At 40.0% G+C, this 13,197-nt stretch overlaps 1 protein-coding gene across 1 annotated transcript in view; it reads right to left on the reverse strand.

Moving 5' to 3' along the window:
* Positions 1-12,945, reverse strand: part of slc24a6a (solute carrier family 24 member 6a) — a 38,935-nt gene extending 25,990 nt beyond the window's left edge. Inside the window, exons 1-2 of the mRNA XM_035407501.1 lie at positions 12,398-12,945; positions 573-683 (exon numbers count right to left, since the gene is read on the reverse strand). Coding sequence (XP_035263392.1) covers positions 573-683; positions 12,398-12,506 — 220 coding nt within the window. The 5' untranslated portion in view covers positions 12,507-12,945. The remainder of the gene's footprint in view (positions 1-572; positions 684-12,397) is intronic.
* Between the last annotated feature and the right edge of the window lie 252 nt (positions 12,946-13,197).

Below are 13,197 nucleotides of genomic sequence, written 5' to 3' on the forward strand. Positions count from 1 at the left end.
AAAATATAATTCACTATAAATCTATTTACTAGATTTGAGGTTAAACTAGTTTTAGATAAAGGGCATAGCTTCTGCTCACTTAACCACACAAAATATGGCCACACGTCACATATGCAGGCTTATCTCTGTGAACCTGACTGCAAGAACTGAGGGTTACAGTAGTCAATCTCAAAGGATTTCACATGCATTCATAGCACATGCTTTCACTGTACATGACTGAAATGCAACTGAGCAAGCAAATTCTGATTCACATATCAAATCATGATTGCAAAATTCACAGATCATACATTCAAAAAACACAAGTCAAATAATACATTTCTATCAGAGAAATGTTAATGTATCTCTGCGAGTTGTACTGTATGTATGAGTGTCAGGACAGTACTGGCTATAATCACATCGCATATTCTCCCGATACAAGATTGTTGACAAACTACGCGAGTGGTTTGTCAGCCATCAATGAAAATGAAATTCAATTTATGCTGACATACAGGCAACATACAAAAACATGCCACCTTCTAGCTGCATCAAGGAATGCGGTGAAGAACTTCATGCCGAAAACACACAGCGCTTACCGGCACGGGGCAGATCGATGGTGTGGTTCTGCTCCTCTTCCTGCATGAGTCTGCGCGTGGGCCAGTCAGCGATGGGGTCCTCTCCAGAGAGGGAGCTGGGGTGCTCTGAGTCTGTGAAGGGTGGGGGGTGGAGAGCAGGGCAGCGCAGAGAAGGACACCGTCACCATATCTTTGCATTTGCAGACTGTTGCCAACCATCATATCATCCCACAAATACTCTCAAATTGATAATAAAAAAAAACAGGCTCCTGAGTGGCCCGGCCAGTAAAGCTGCTCGTTCTTGCCTAGTGGTAACCAAATATGTTCCTGGAGATCTATCACCCTGTAGGTTTTCACTTCAGCCTTAATCTGGCACACCTGACTCTACTAATTAGCAGCATAACGCAACTGTTGAATGAGTTGTGCTTTGTTTAGGCTGGAGTGAAAACCTACAGGACGGCAGATCTCCAGGTGCAGGGTTGGTTGCCACTGGACTAGCCACAGGCTGGAAATGCAGATGAAAGCCAGGGGTGTGTTTACCAGCTAATGATCTGCAACAATGAAAAATACAAAGACTATGACACAAGAAGTTCATTATATAAGGGACCCCCAAGTGACTTATCTGTTAAGGCACTTCGGTGCAGGACAAAATGCTGTACTGAGGCTTGTATTCAATCGACATTTGTCCTTTTTAGTGATTGCTGAACTCACCAAACTGTGTTTGCCAAGAATAGAAAATAATTATTTCTTTCGTTCTTTAAATTGTCAGTCAGTGAGCACATGTTGATTGGCCACATCGTCACCCGGCAATGGAGGGTTCCTATTGGCAAGATATCTCCTGACTCAGTGGCAATTTCTCCCTCTGATTGGACTCCTGCAGCCTGCCAGTGCCATTTGTGCAGTACCCCGGAGCACAAAATTGCAGCAATTCAAGCTGGTGTATTTCGGAGTGCAATTCAGCTGGTGCCTTTCTTGTGTAATTCCAAGTGATTATTGGCCTTGGTTACAGATCTTATTTTTAAATTCTGCTTCTCTGAGAGGAGACTGAGGGCCAGGTCTACTGAAGCAGTGCATGTGCAATGCAGGCAGGAATATCCCACAAAACACCCATAGCTACATTTCACTATCTAGTTGTGAAATGTGAAATTTTAATGACATCAGTACCTATCTTTGATACATATGCAGTTCTCTATATGCATATGCACATTTTGGTCATTTTTAACATTATGTATTGAACACCATCAAATTGAATGAAGATAATGTTTTTTTGCAGTTAATTAAAACCATTTTAGTTTTAATCAACAGCAAATTATGAAATTTGCATTCATCGTTGCACCCCTGGCAACAAACCAATGGCCCCAGATAACAAGTCTTTAATATTTTTATTAACATGTTTAATATTCTGCCTCATATCTAGCTGCTTTTACATGGGGCTGGTTGTGCAATAATGCACATGGAAGAAATTAAAGCTAGTGCCACTTGTTTAATTTACCTGACGGGTTTATCTTGATTAATCATGAGTTTATTCAAGACCCCCAAGTAGACAACATATAAATGATTGACATATTTGCTAAATATATATGATTGCCATTTAAAGACTATAAACCATAAAGCACAACAACAGTATGAACAGCATAAAAATGAGCTGTCAAAATAGGTTTCTACCACAAAATGTGTTAAACAATGAAACCTCTTTGACATCAAACACAGTATGAACCCCCTTAGCCAATTCAGCAATACACAGCACAGTTTGTCTACTTTAGATCTGCTCTTAATGCGCCTACTTTACCCTCATAGTGTCCTTGTGATTGTCGATTGAATTACCTACCTATGTGTCAACAACTTTAAGAAATGCATTTTCTTTGCTTAATTACTTAATTGTAGTCTAGAGAATACTAGTAAAATGCTGATTAACTTTTCAAAACTAATTCTTCTCATTTTTGAGATTCCATTGAATATTCCAGCCTTAAACATTTCATTAAAAAAAAAAAAAAAAACATGACTGAAGGATGTAAATAAAACTTTTATTTGATCTGAAGATATAAGATTCTGAATTAGTATGTTTCTAAAGAAAGACCAGAAAAAAAACAAGGAATAAGCTGTCTTCCGGGCACTATGAACAGCAAATTGTGTGCACAAATTGTGCTCAAATTCAATTTTAATATCCAAAATGAAAAATTTAACTGTACAGTATATTAGGATGGAGGAAGCCATTTTAAAGATTCTGGGCTTGTGTTTTTTGTTTTTATTCATTTCTGTTCACTAATCATGGAACATGGCAAATGACCTTGAAGTATAAAATCAGACAAAAACAAGAAAACTATTTCAGTTTTATCACAACAGCATTACCTTTCCTCGTGGCATCAGCAATTATAAACGAGAAGTAACATTTCTATCCAGAAAAATGTTAAAATGAATTCTAAAGCCAAAAAGATTCTAGAAATAAAGCAAAAGGAGAGTGACAGGAAGTCTGCCAAGCGGTGACCATGTTGTTTTACCATGGTACCAAAGCCAAGCCAACTGTGACATATTTGGGAGACTCAGTTATATATACAATATATATATTTCATGACCCCCGTTACCACCTCTGCACTCCCACAAAATGTATGTGTGTGTGTGTGTGTGTGTGGAGGAAATTTGGTGGAAAGATTGGTGCAATCCTAAAAACAGAATCTCGCCAGATTGCAGGAGACAAAAAAAATCCCCAAAAATACCAAAAAAAGTGGAGTGTGGATCGCAAGCAGCAGGGAAAAAAAATATGGCCATCAGGCTGAGTGAGATGAACAGACCCAGAGACAGAGAAAATGTGCTCCTCCACCTTCAAACCGTGCACAACCAGATGCCAACAATCGCTTGCCAATCCTCAGAAGCTAGCAGTCATTAAATCCACACAAATCAATCAATAAAACAGCCCTTCAAACACTTTCTTTACATCTCCTCTGGTTCCCATAGAAACCTGGCCCAAGCCATTCACAGAAAAGGGGTTGTCTGGATCCAGTTGTGAATTAGGATAGGCTTGTCAGGCTAAGCCAGCCCTCATTTGCATCGTAAACTAATCAGATCCAAAAATAGCCTCAATAGGCTGACAGCAGGCTCATTACCATGTCTGTGTAGGGACTCGTTTTTTTTTTAAATGAGAGGTTTATAAACAGGACGTTGGGAGAGATTCTGAACGTATCAAAAAAAGACGACCCATCAAAAAACAGATCTTCCCAAGAAAGTCCAGGTGTTCTTGTCAGGTTTATTACCATGAGCAAGTGGCTACAAGCAATATTCAGACCTACTGATGCAAAAAAAAAAAAAAAAAACCAACGCCTTGTATAGGTTTATTTAAAATGAGGACAAAAACAAGGACTTTACAAAACAGTACAAGTTAATTAACTCATCTTGAAGAAGACTTCAGACCTGATTCCACTACAAGCAAAAGTACCTGAGTTCTCCAAACGTGCTATACAGTAAATATGCCATATCAAAAACAAATACTCACACATATATCTATTTTGGTTTGTCCTTTGCAGAGGTAGCATGGTCGTGCGTCAGTTTCAAAACCTGGAGCTTGTATGCTACAAAATTTAGCTCCATGTTTTTCTCCCTATCAACGGCTTTAATGTGTGAAACAAAACCAAATGTATTACCAGTGGCAAGCAATAATTTCAAATTTACTTAAGATGTTTAACAAAAGAAAAAAAAAACTCCTTTGAAAATACATTTATCTCCCTTTAGTTAGAACAAATTGTTCATTATCACCCATTCAGTAACTCCAACTGTCCTGTACAGCATGCTATCTGTAAATATGCTGTAGGATCTACCTATTAGAGTAGATTCCTATGGTACATAGTGTTCGCAATATTGCTCCTCGAAAGAAAAGAATAGAGAGTCGCAGTGCCACTCCGTAATGGCTGATACTATCAGCCTCATTACAGGCTCAAATCCCTGGTGCTCCTCTGCAGGTACAATGCAATCAAGTGTTCATTAAAACTAAAATCCACTCACTTGAAATCAGATTCTGGGTCTGTAATTAAACTCAGCACTGGAAGAACGATCGCCACCGCATTCTCATATTCCTTTATAACTGGAGTCATGTGATCGCTTGGTTAACATTCCATCATACTTTAAGGCCCTATGTAATTACCAAAATGATATACCCAAGGCTGTCGATGTCAAGAGTGCAAGAATGCCAAAGGAGAACAAGCCATGCTTAGAAAGAGGGTGGGGGTAGGGGGGTGGGGGGGAATCAATCCTTTTTTTTCCTATTTTGTGCTACCTTCCCTCCTAGTGCTGGCACTTGTTCTGCACACATCACACAAGGGAAGGTGTTTATCAACCCACTCACCATCAGTTCTGTGAACAGATGCCTGTACATCTACTGCACCACCTGCTCTTTCTCTCTCAGGTCAGGGGCTTGGTAGTTTTAATGGAGACCTCTCAGACTCTTGTGCACTCGTCTTGTAAGTCCATCTATTTTGAGTAGGAGCAGGAGGCACTCCACCACCAGACTTGCCCAATTGAACCAAGCCTCCAGAGCCAGGCACCTGCAGGTCTAAGTGCCCATAATACTCTGCAGTCCCAGGCAGGGCTAGTGACTTCATGGAAACAGGCAAAGTACCTGCTGTTTAAAGGCATGCTATGCAGGATTCTTACCTTGAAAAAATGATAAAATAACCATGCTAAGGCATATCTATGATACACGGCCAATCTCTGTCTTTTTTTACATACTTTTGCTGAATTTGTGCACCTTTTTACGTAAATTTGTCATTCTGCAATGTGTCTGGGACGTTTGTGGGTGTCAAATTCTTTTTCTGTATGGGGAGGGGTGGGCGTGGCTACACAGCCTAGTCAGCAACAATAAGAACTTTTGCAAGGGTCTGAATTTTTCAAAATAAAGGTTGCTATTACAATAAAACGACTATTACATTCAACATAATGAAAATAATTAAGCTATACATTCAACATAATGTAATTAATTAAGCCATAATCAAGTCTGTCTTCTTACTGTCGCTCACGGTCACTCATTTCACGGTACTAATGTTACCTCTAGCCGACCACGTTAGGAGGGGCACTCAGGGTGAGTTGGCAAGGTTGAAGATGGAGGAGGAAACTTCTTTGAATGCAAACACAGGACCACAGCAAGGCTAAAAAAATCCTTTAACTATGGTAATATAATAACATCAAATAAATCTGGAAGACCAGACATCAGCATAGCCAGCTATTGAAGAATCTCCAGGTCTTGGCCTATACAAGATTTGTTTAGCTTCTGGCCAAATACTAGATCCAGACTAAAATAACTGGCTGAACACCAGAATGAACACCGAAATCCCAAGAACCTAAATGCATGCAATTATTTCCCAGTCATTACATTGTCAGTTGACTGGCTAACTTTACCACTGTTATTAAACCAACAGGTGCATTCACAGATTCACATTTTAATAACTGAACTGTTTAATACTTAACCAGGTGCATGTAACAGCATTACATTGGCCATCAGCCCCTTTCCTTGCTAAATATCAACACTGGACCTTTGAAAAACCCACAGCAGTTGACTTCTAACGTATTGTACAGTTTAGCTGATGATATGTTTTTATTTCATATCTGATACCCCCAGCAATTCATTTGGTCAATTCTCTGGTCTCCAATTCTCATGAACTGTATATTCTACTATGCTGAAACCTGCACTACAAGGGGCATACAAATAAAATGAATAATATTTTTGAAAATACGTTCACTGCAACAAGTTTTTGTCATTCAAGACATATCATGTAAAACAATTAGAGTACATTTTTTCTGCTTAGTCTCAGGAGGATATGATATATTTTCATGATAATCAATCAATCTTGATAGCTCATTCAAATAGGGAACTTCCTATAATTTTTTTATTTATACTTTATTTTATCAGGAAACCCCATTGAGATCGACATCTCTTTTTCAAGGGGGACTAGACATTGCATGGGTGTGCAGCACAGAGCAGACAGTATCCAATATGATCAATTCTGCATGTAATATGTGTGGAAATGCAAGCCTGTGCTTTCTTGGTGGAATAGAGGCAAGTGCTGGATGAATATGTGATGACGCATTTCATCATGTACAAGCTGTACACCGTATAAATTATTTGTGTTGCAGAAATCACAGACCATTAATTAGGCATAAACAAAAAAGAATTTGGATTCTGGAGCAGGGCCTAATATCCACTGGCCCAATACTGTAGCCAGACAACAACACAAACTACTAGTACTACGGTTCATTAACTCACATTTAACACATTTTTCCAATGATCCCTACTTGATATTAAGTTGGGATATCCCATATGTACAGGCATGTAGATGCACTGAATGTAGAGCCTGTGACCTGTAAGTGAAACGTGTCATGTGTTGAAGTCCACGGACCAGCGGAACTGTGTTTGTACATGTGACTAATGTTGGTAAGAGAGGTTTTGTCATTTGCAGTAATTGAGGTAACTCTGAATTTTTTGGCCTGATGCTCACGTCACACACATGGTTTACATGGGGATATTTCAGGATTTATAAGTTCACGAATGGATTTTCCATTACATTTTTCAAAATGCGAATCTATTAGTCAGGACAGAGACAGACTAAGTATTTGACTACATCCAAACACTTCCAAAAAGGGAAATATTCATGGCAGCCTGAAACTAATTCTGGAGACACTGTTTGTGTTCAGTTACAGTGCAAATGCAAACACCCACCCACACACACACACACACAAATGTGATTTTGATGCTATTAAAAAGGCTTGTTTGATGAACCGTCCACACACTCACTATAAAAAAACTTATTCTCAAAAGATTTGCTAATTAAAACATTCTTAATATAAATGTTAGTTGCTGAGTGTTACATTTTAGGCCTTGGTACCTATTATTATTTCCTTTAATGATTTTCTTCTTATTATTAATGGAAATCATAATCCTAAAAATAAAATGAACTCTTCAGAAAAAAATAATGAATTATGCTTTACATAAGTACACAATTAAATAAATTGATTCAATATGAAGTCACATAAATATATTATATTTATATATCAACACCACTCCTCGTATTTTTTATATCTCAGTCAAACCTTAAAATATTCTTAAAATGGAATGTTTCTTCAATCTGTCAATTAAAAATCTATTCTCATAAAAAAGGGTTGAAATGCTAAATCAAGCAGATTTTCTGAAACTCCCAGGAGATCCAATTACATCCAACTACAGCTGAAGATCTGTTTTAAGGTGTGCTGAGGGACAAGGAGGGGGAATCACAGACTTGCCAATTATGTGTCACCATTCTCAGTGCATCTAAGACAATTATGCAAGCAGGGCTATGCTGTTGTCATTTCCCGAAGTCTAATTCATTCATATTCTATTTTATGTATGAAAGTGTTTTTGTTTTTTTAATTCACAACACCTAGTTAATATGCGTGATGGAGGGACTGGTTTCTTCACCGAAATCTCATGTTATTTAGCTTTTCATGTATCTCCTGATCTACTGTTTTCATGACAAAAAAAAAATTCAGCTCTCCCATTCATATTCCTTTGGATCCCAGCCCATACATGGCTATTTTAGGGACACACCACTAAGGCTTTTCAAAACATTTCACCAACGAACAACCAATAAGACATACAGTATATGAATTGGTCCTATATGCCTACAACAACAAAAAACTTCAACTGTGTAAGTTACTCTGGATAAGAGCATATGCCAATATATGCCAAATATAAGTGCCAAATATGAAATGGAAAATAAATTGTTCATATAAGCATAACTTCAAAGGAATCTTACAATTATTTTTAGTTTTCCATTTGTAAGACTAAAGACTTTTTTTGAGCAATTACCATTTGACACACTATGACTTCTCATAATTTACGTACTACTAGAGCAGAGCAACATTCATAATGTCATCGAGTTATGTTTAATGCGTTAGATATTTTGATTTATCTGCTTTAGCATGTTTCAGTTCATTTGCCAGAATGTGCAAAGTGCATACTTAGGAATGCAGAGGACTCATTCCGTATTTATAGCGCCACTATGTTATTCTTCATTGCCATTCCAGGGTACCAGGGAAATACAGGAGAGTACAGGAAGTGCCTCGGAGGGTGCGCAGTGGCACTCTGAAGCGGCGAGCCGTGGTATTCTCGAGGAGCGGCTCACACCTGCCCTGGCGAAAACATGACCTAACACGATGCCAATTTTGTTAACATTTAGCACGCGTTTATTGAATGCTTCGGCGTGAGATTATGGAGATCTCAGCCTGAGACTGATGTCGTATTGATTTTCTCCCGTTGTTTGCAGAGGCGCTCGGGAATTCAGTGGAGGCACAAAACCTCCGCTATTAATACCCCGGGGAAACTATGCCTGCAGTACAGGAAAGATGAATAAAAACATCACTGCCAAGCACTGGTCAGGGTACAGAGGGAGCAAACAATGTACCATCACGGTACATTGTTTATTCTACCATCAAGAATAGAACTGCCATAGTTTCCTTGTGAGGGTTTCATTTCCACCATTTCTGCATAGCACGTACTCACAGAAAAAAAACATTAAGCTTTGTTGGCTCATGTCTCAAGACAACAAGTGACAAGCAACTGGCAACAATTCCAAACATCTGCAGTAAATGTGAACTAAAGTTAAATTGTTACCGTAACTGCAGTTTTGTGTTACTTCTTATACTTGTTATAATAATGACCATCTTGGAGCGCTGTGGATTTATTTGTGTGTGTGTGTGTGCGTGTGTGTGTGTATGTGTATGTGTGTGTATGCGTGTGTGTGTGTGTGTGTGTTTGCCTGTGTGTGTGTGTATGTGTGTGTATGCGTGTGCGTGTGTGTGTATGTGTGTGTATGTGTGTGTGTGTGTGTGTGTGTGTGTGTGTGCGTCCATGCGTATGTATGTGTGACAGAAAGAGCTACAGTATATTGCAGCTCCAGAGAGATGCAAACAGTGGACCTGCTGTTGAGCCCCCAGCACATCTATCTGACCATACGTGACAACATGGCTGGTGCAGAAAACTCGCAGATTCACCATGCCGGTGGGCTGCGGGTGGACACAGAGTGTACAGCCATCTACTGTACTTGTTTTGCTATATGTGAAGACCCTTAATATTCTGAGCTTAACCAGAGAGCCATAGAGTGCAACCCCTGAGCATCATATGAAAAGGCAATTCTTTTCGCCAGAAAATCACCAAAAATCAACGGAAGAAAGCGCGGCTAATTCTAAGAATCAATTACTGAAGCTTCCCATTTTAAATAGTATTTTAATTTACAAATGATTCCGGCTAAACATGAAAAGCACCAGCGTCACGTGCGTTGCCCACCGTGTGAAAACAAAGACAGCGCTAACCTTTTAGAACCTCTAAATTAGCCTAGAACAAAAGGACCACTTCACTGCATTCCAGGGCATTTATTGTCCTCTCCTCTCCATGGAGGCTGCAGCACCACTGCAGTCCTCATTACCTATTGTCAGCTAGGTGGGTACGGAGCATTGAGGTCTACAGTGGTATTTTTCAACCTCATTCAGCAGTAGTCGAGCGAACATATTATCTGAAAGGGAAGGAATCTCACTGTGTATAGACGGTCATTAGAGCACTGGTTCGATGACATGTAATTCCAAACAAGGCTGGGACAATGTTTTGTTCAACCTAAAGCAGCTACTGAACAGCTAACCGTTATTCTTATTTAAATTGATTTTTTTTAAATCATGATTATCTTTAATGTATTATAATGTATCCTTTGATTGCAACATTTCTGTCAGAAAACACTTCACTCAGTGAGTCAGTGAATTTCTTGAAAATCATCTAAATTTAGAAAAATTGATTGTGCTGTTTATTTATTCTTTCTGTAGTACTTTAAGTGTAAAGGAAACAGAGTGCTCTTGGTTCAGACTTTTTTATGTTGTCTGCTGTCTTAATTTGTCTTTTATGACTCAGTCATATGACTGTGATTCATTTGGTAATCATAATTAAAAGAGAGTTTCCTGACCCCTGGACCACTACTGTATGTTCATCAGGGAGTTATCTGGCAAACACAACTCACATTCCCAGAATGCCACTGTTACATTGTTGCCGCTGCATAAAAATGCAATGCGCTAGCTTGTAATGTTTCATAGCAAGATATGACATAAAAACAAGAGGAATGCACAACGCACAAGTACAAGCCATTCAGTCCACCTTAGCTCCACAGTTACCAAACACTGATTAATGCATCACATTTTAAACAGCTCTGCCTTGAATGATCCCAGTCCAGTGGTATCCTCAGAGAGCCCTTATCTGATTTCCACCCAAATGTCTAGCATTATAAATGGTCCCACATACAGTAACAGAACTGCTATTTTTCCACCAAGCCCTTTAAAGGTGGCCCGCAGAATCCTTATCTAACCTCAGCCTCTTTATTCTTGTGCCGGAGTGGAGTGTGGCAGGGACACAATAACGATCCATTCAGGACCCCTAATACTCGGCACCCCAGCATCCGCCTGAACTAAAGGGCAATGCTGAGGGGGGGGTATTTTCTCCACGTCACATAAGGAATAAATAACAGTCCTGGAATTAAGGAAAATACGGTGTGCAGGTTCCCAGTTCTTCGGTTGTGGGATAGAAATCATAAGATGACAAAAAGGCAGCGGAGGAATTTTAGTAATGTAGCGTTAGAGGCACCATCACTAACAGGGCTGTCCTTCAGATGAACAAGGGCCATTTTCAGTGAGGTGGGGGAGACACCTCTGTCCACACCCCCAGGATGAAAAAGAATCGCTGCCGAGGTGAGACCATGGTGTAATCCTTTGAGGGGGGGGGGGGGGGGGGGGGGGGGGGGGGGGGGGGTCACACATGTGTCACACAGAGCAATTTGGATGCTGAAGCCAGTGCTCTGGTTCGGAGCAACAGCAATGAGTGCAGTACAGAAAAGTGGTAAAAACCTGACTGTGGGCCTGAGAGAGTACCAGCTTCAGACTGGGGGAGATAAACTGCCCTTGCTGCCTCTGACAAATGGCTTTTTAAAAAAACTGGTTTTGTGACAAATTCAGATATACGGATTACAGAAACAGTAAAATCTGTAAGCAGTCCAACTGCCTGTCGCTAACAGGGAAACAGATTTAAAAAAATAATGGAGTGACCGGAGCAAACGTGGGTTTCACTGCTTATGTTTTTCATCTGTAACCGAATGCTGATTAATTCATGCATCAGTCCACATATGCATTTGTAATCAGTGAATTTTAGATACACAGAATACATTATAGCAAACCAGATCAAGGGCTTGTGGATTTCATAATGAGAGGCAGTTTGATTAGATTTTTTATTGAGATGACCATGTATTGACACAAATACTAAAATAAAATATTTTTTTATTTGAAATATCTCTCTCTCTGTCACTCAGCGCTGAATGATTTTTTTATTTTATTTTAACTTATAGGCACACAGCCCACATTTCATGTTCTGTTTGGTGCAAAGTTTAAACCCTTCGGTCCCACTTACATGAACAAACCGACCAGTGAGGGGAGTTACCCACTAAAATATATTGTAGACTGTATGCGGACTATACTGAAGGCATGTGTACGCACACTGCCTCGCTTCAGTTCTTGCATTTATGTCTATAATCATAGGCTATATACACATTATAGGATGATCGTTGTATAGTAGCCGCGCTACCGGCAAACGTATCGACACGACCGTATGATTAACCAACTATATGACCATAAATTTCAGACTTACACGGCGACATACATAGGCTACATTGGAATGGTATCTAGTGAAACTTGTAACGTCGGCTTATATTCTCAGCAAAGGCGGAGCGATGTCTGAATTGTGAAGTATTCACCCGGAATCACCGCTTGTGTTTTCTGTTTCTTAAAATGAACATTCAACTCACCTGTTACGTGGAAGATTTGTGCCATCCAGGTGAAGGCTATGAGTCCTACTCCACAACAGCAGAGCCGACGGAACAGCCGCCGTCTTCTAGTCCTCAACACCGCCTTCATCCTACCGTTGGTTTCTCGCTTCAGAACATGTCTGTCACAGATGAAGCCCCGTTGTTTTTTTCTTTCTTCTCGTACTTAAAGCGTTTTCTAAATAACCAGCACAAACCTGGTCGGTTGTTTGATCATATATTAATTTATCTCGATGCCTTTTCCAGCCCCAGCATCACTCCCTAATTTTGGGGTTCGCTTTCTTTTAATTTACTGTCGCACAGCATGCTTCACACTGCGACCCCATTCCACCCGCCTAGAATAATAAGATAAGAAGAAAAAAAAAGTCGGTTATGACAGCAGCTCTCTGTTGTAGGACCAACAAACGGAGTGGGTGAGAAAGGGATTCTCGCACACCCACTCATGCACCGCCGGCTGTGCCAATCTTACAGCGATTCGATTCACTCCCCTTCTCTCCACCGCCTCCCTCACCCACTCACCCAATTCGGATCCAGAGTATTGGACGTCTTTCAGCAAGTTCAGAGAACCACCGCTAGGAGACGACAGGCAGTCGTTGTGGGAGAGCATTATCTAAGATTGGGCCAGTGTATTATCGTAAACCCCTCATCCGTTCTGTCTTCAATAACAAATAGCCTACCTTGCACGAAGAGCGTGCATTATTTTCTTATCTTAACAGGTAGGCTCACGCTCTGTTTGCCTTCATTGGGAAAACGCTTTCTGATTAAACTGAAAGTGAAGTTTT

This window comes from Anguilla anguilla, chromosome 3 (genome assembly GCF_013347855.1).
Source record: "Anguilla anguilla isolate fAngAng1 chromosome 3, fAngAng1.pri, whole genome shotgun sequence".
Classification (NCBI taxonomy): domain Eukaryota; kingdom Metazoa; phylum Chordata; class Actinopteri; order Anguilliformes; family Anguillidae; genus Anguilla; species Anguilla anguilla.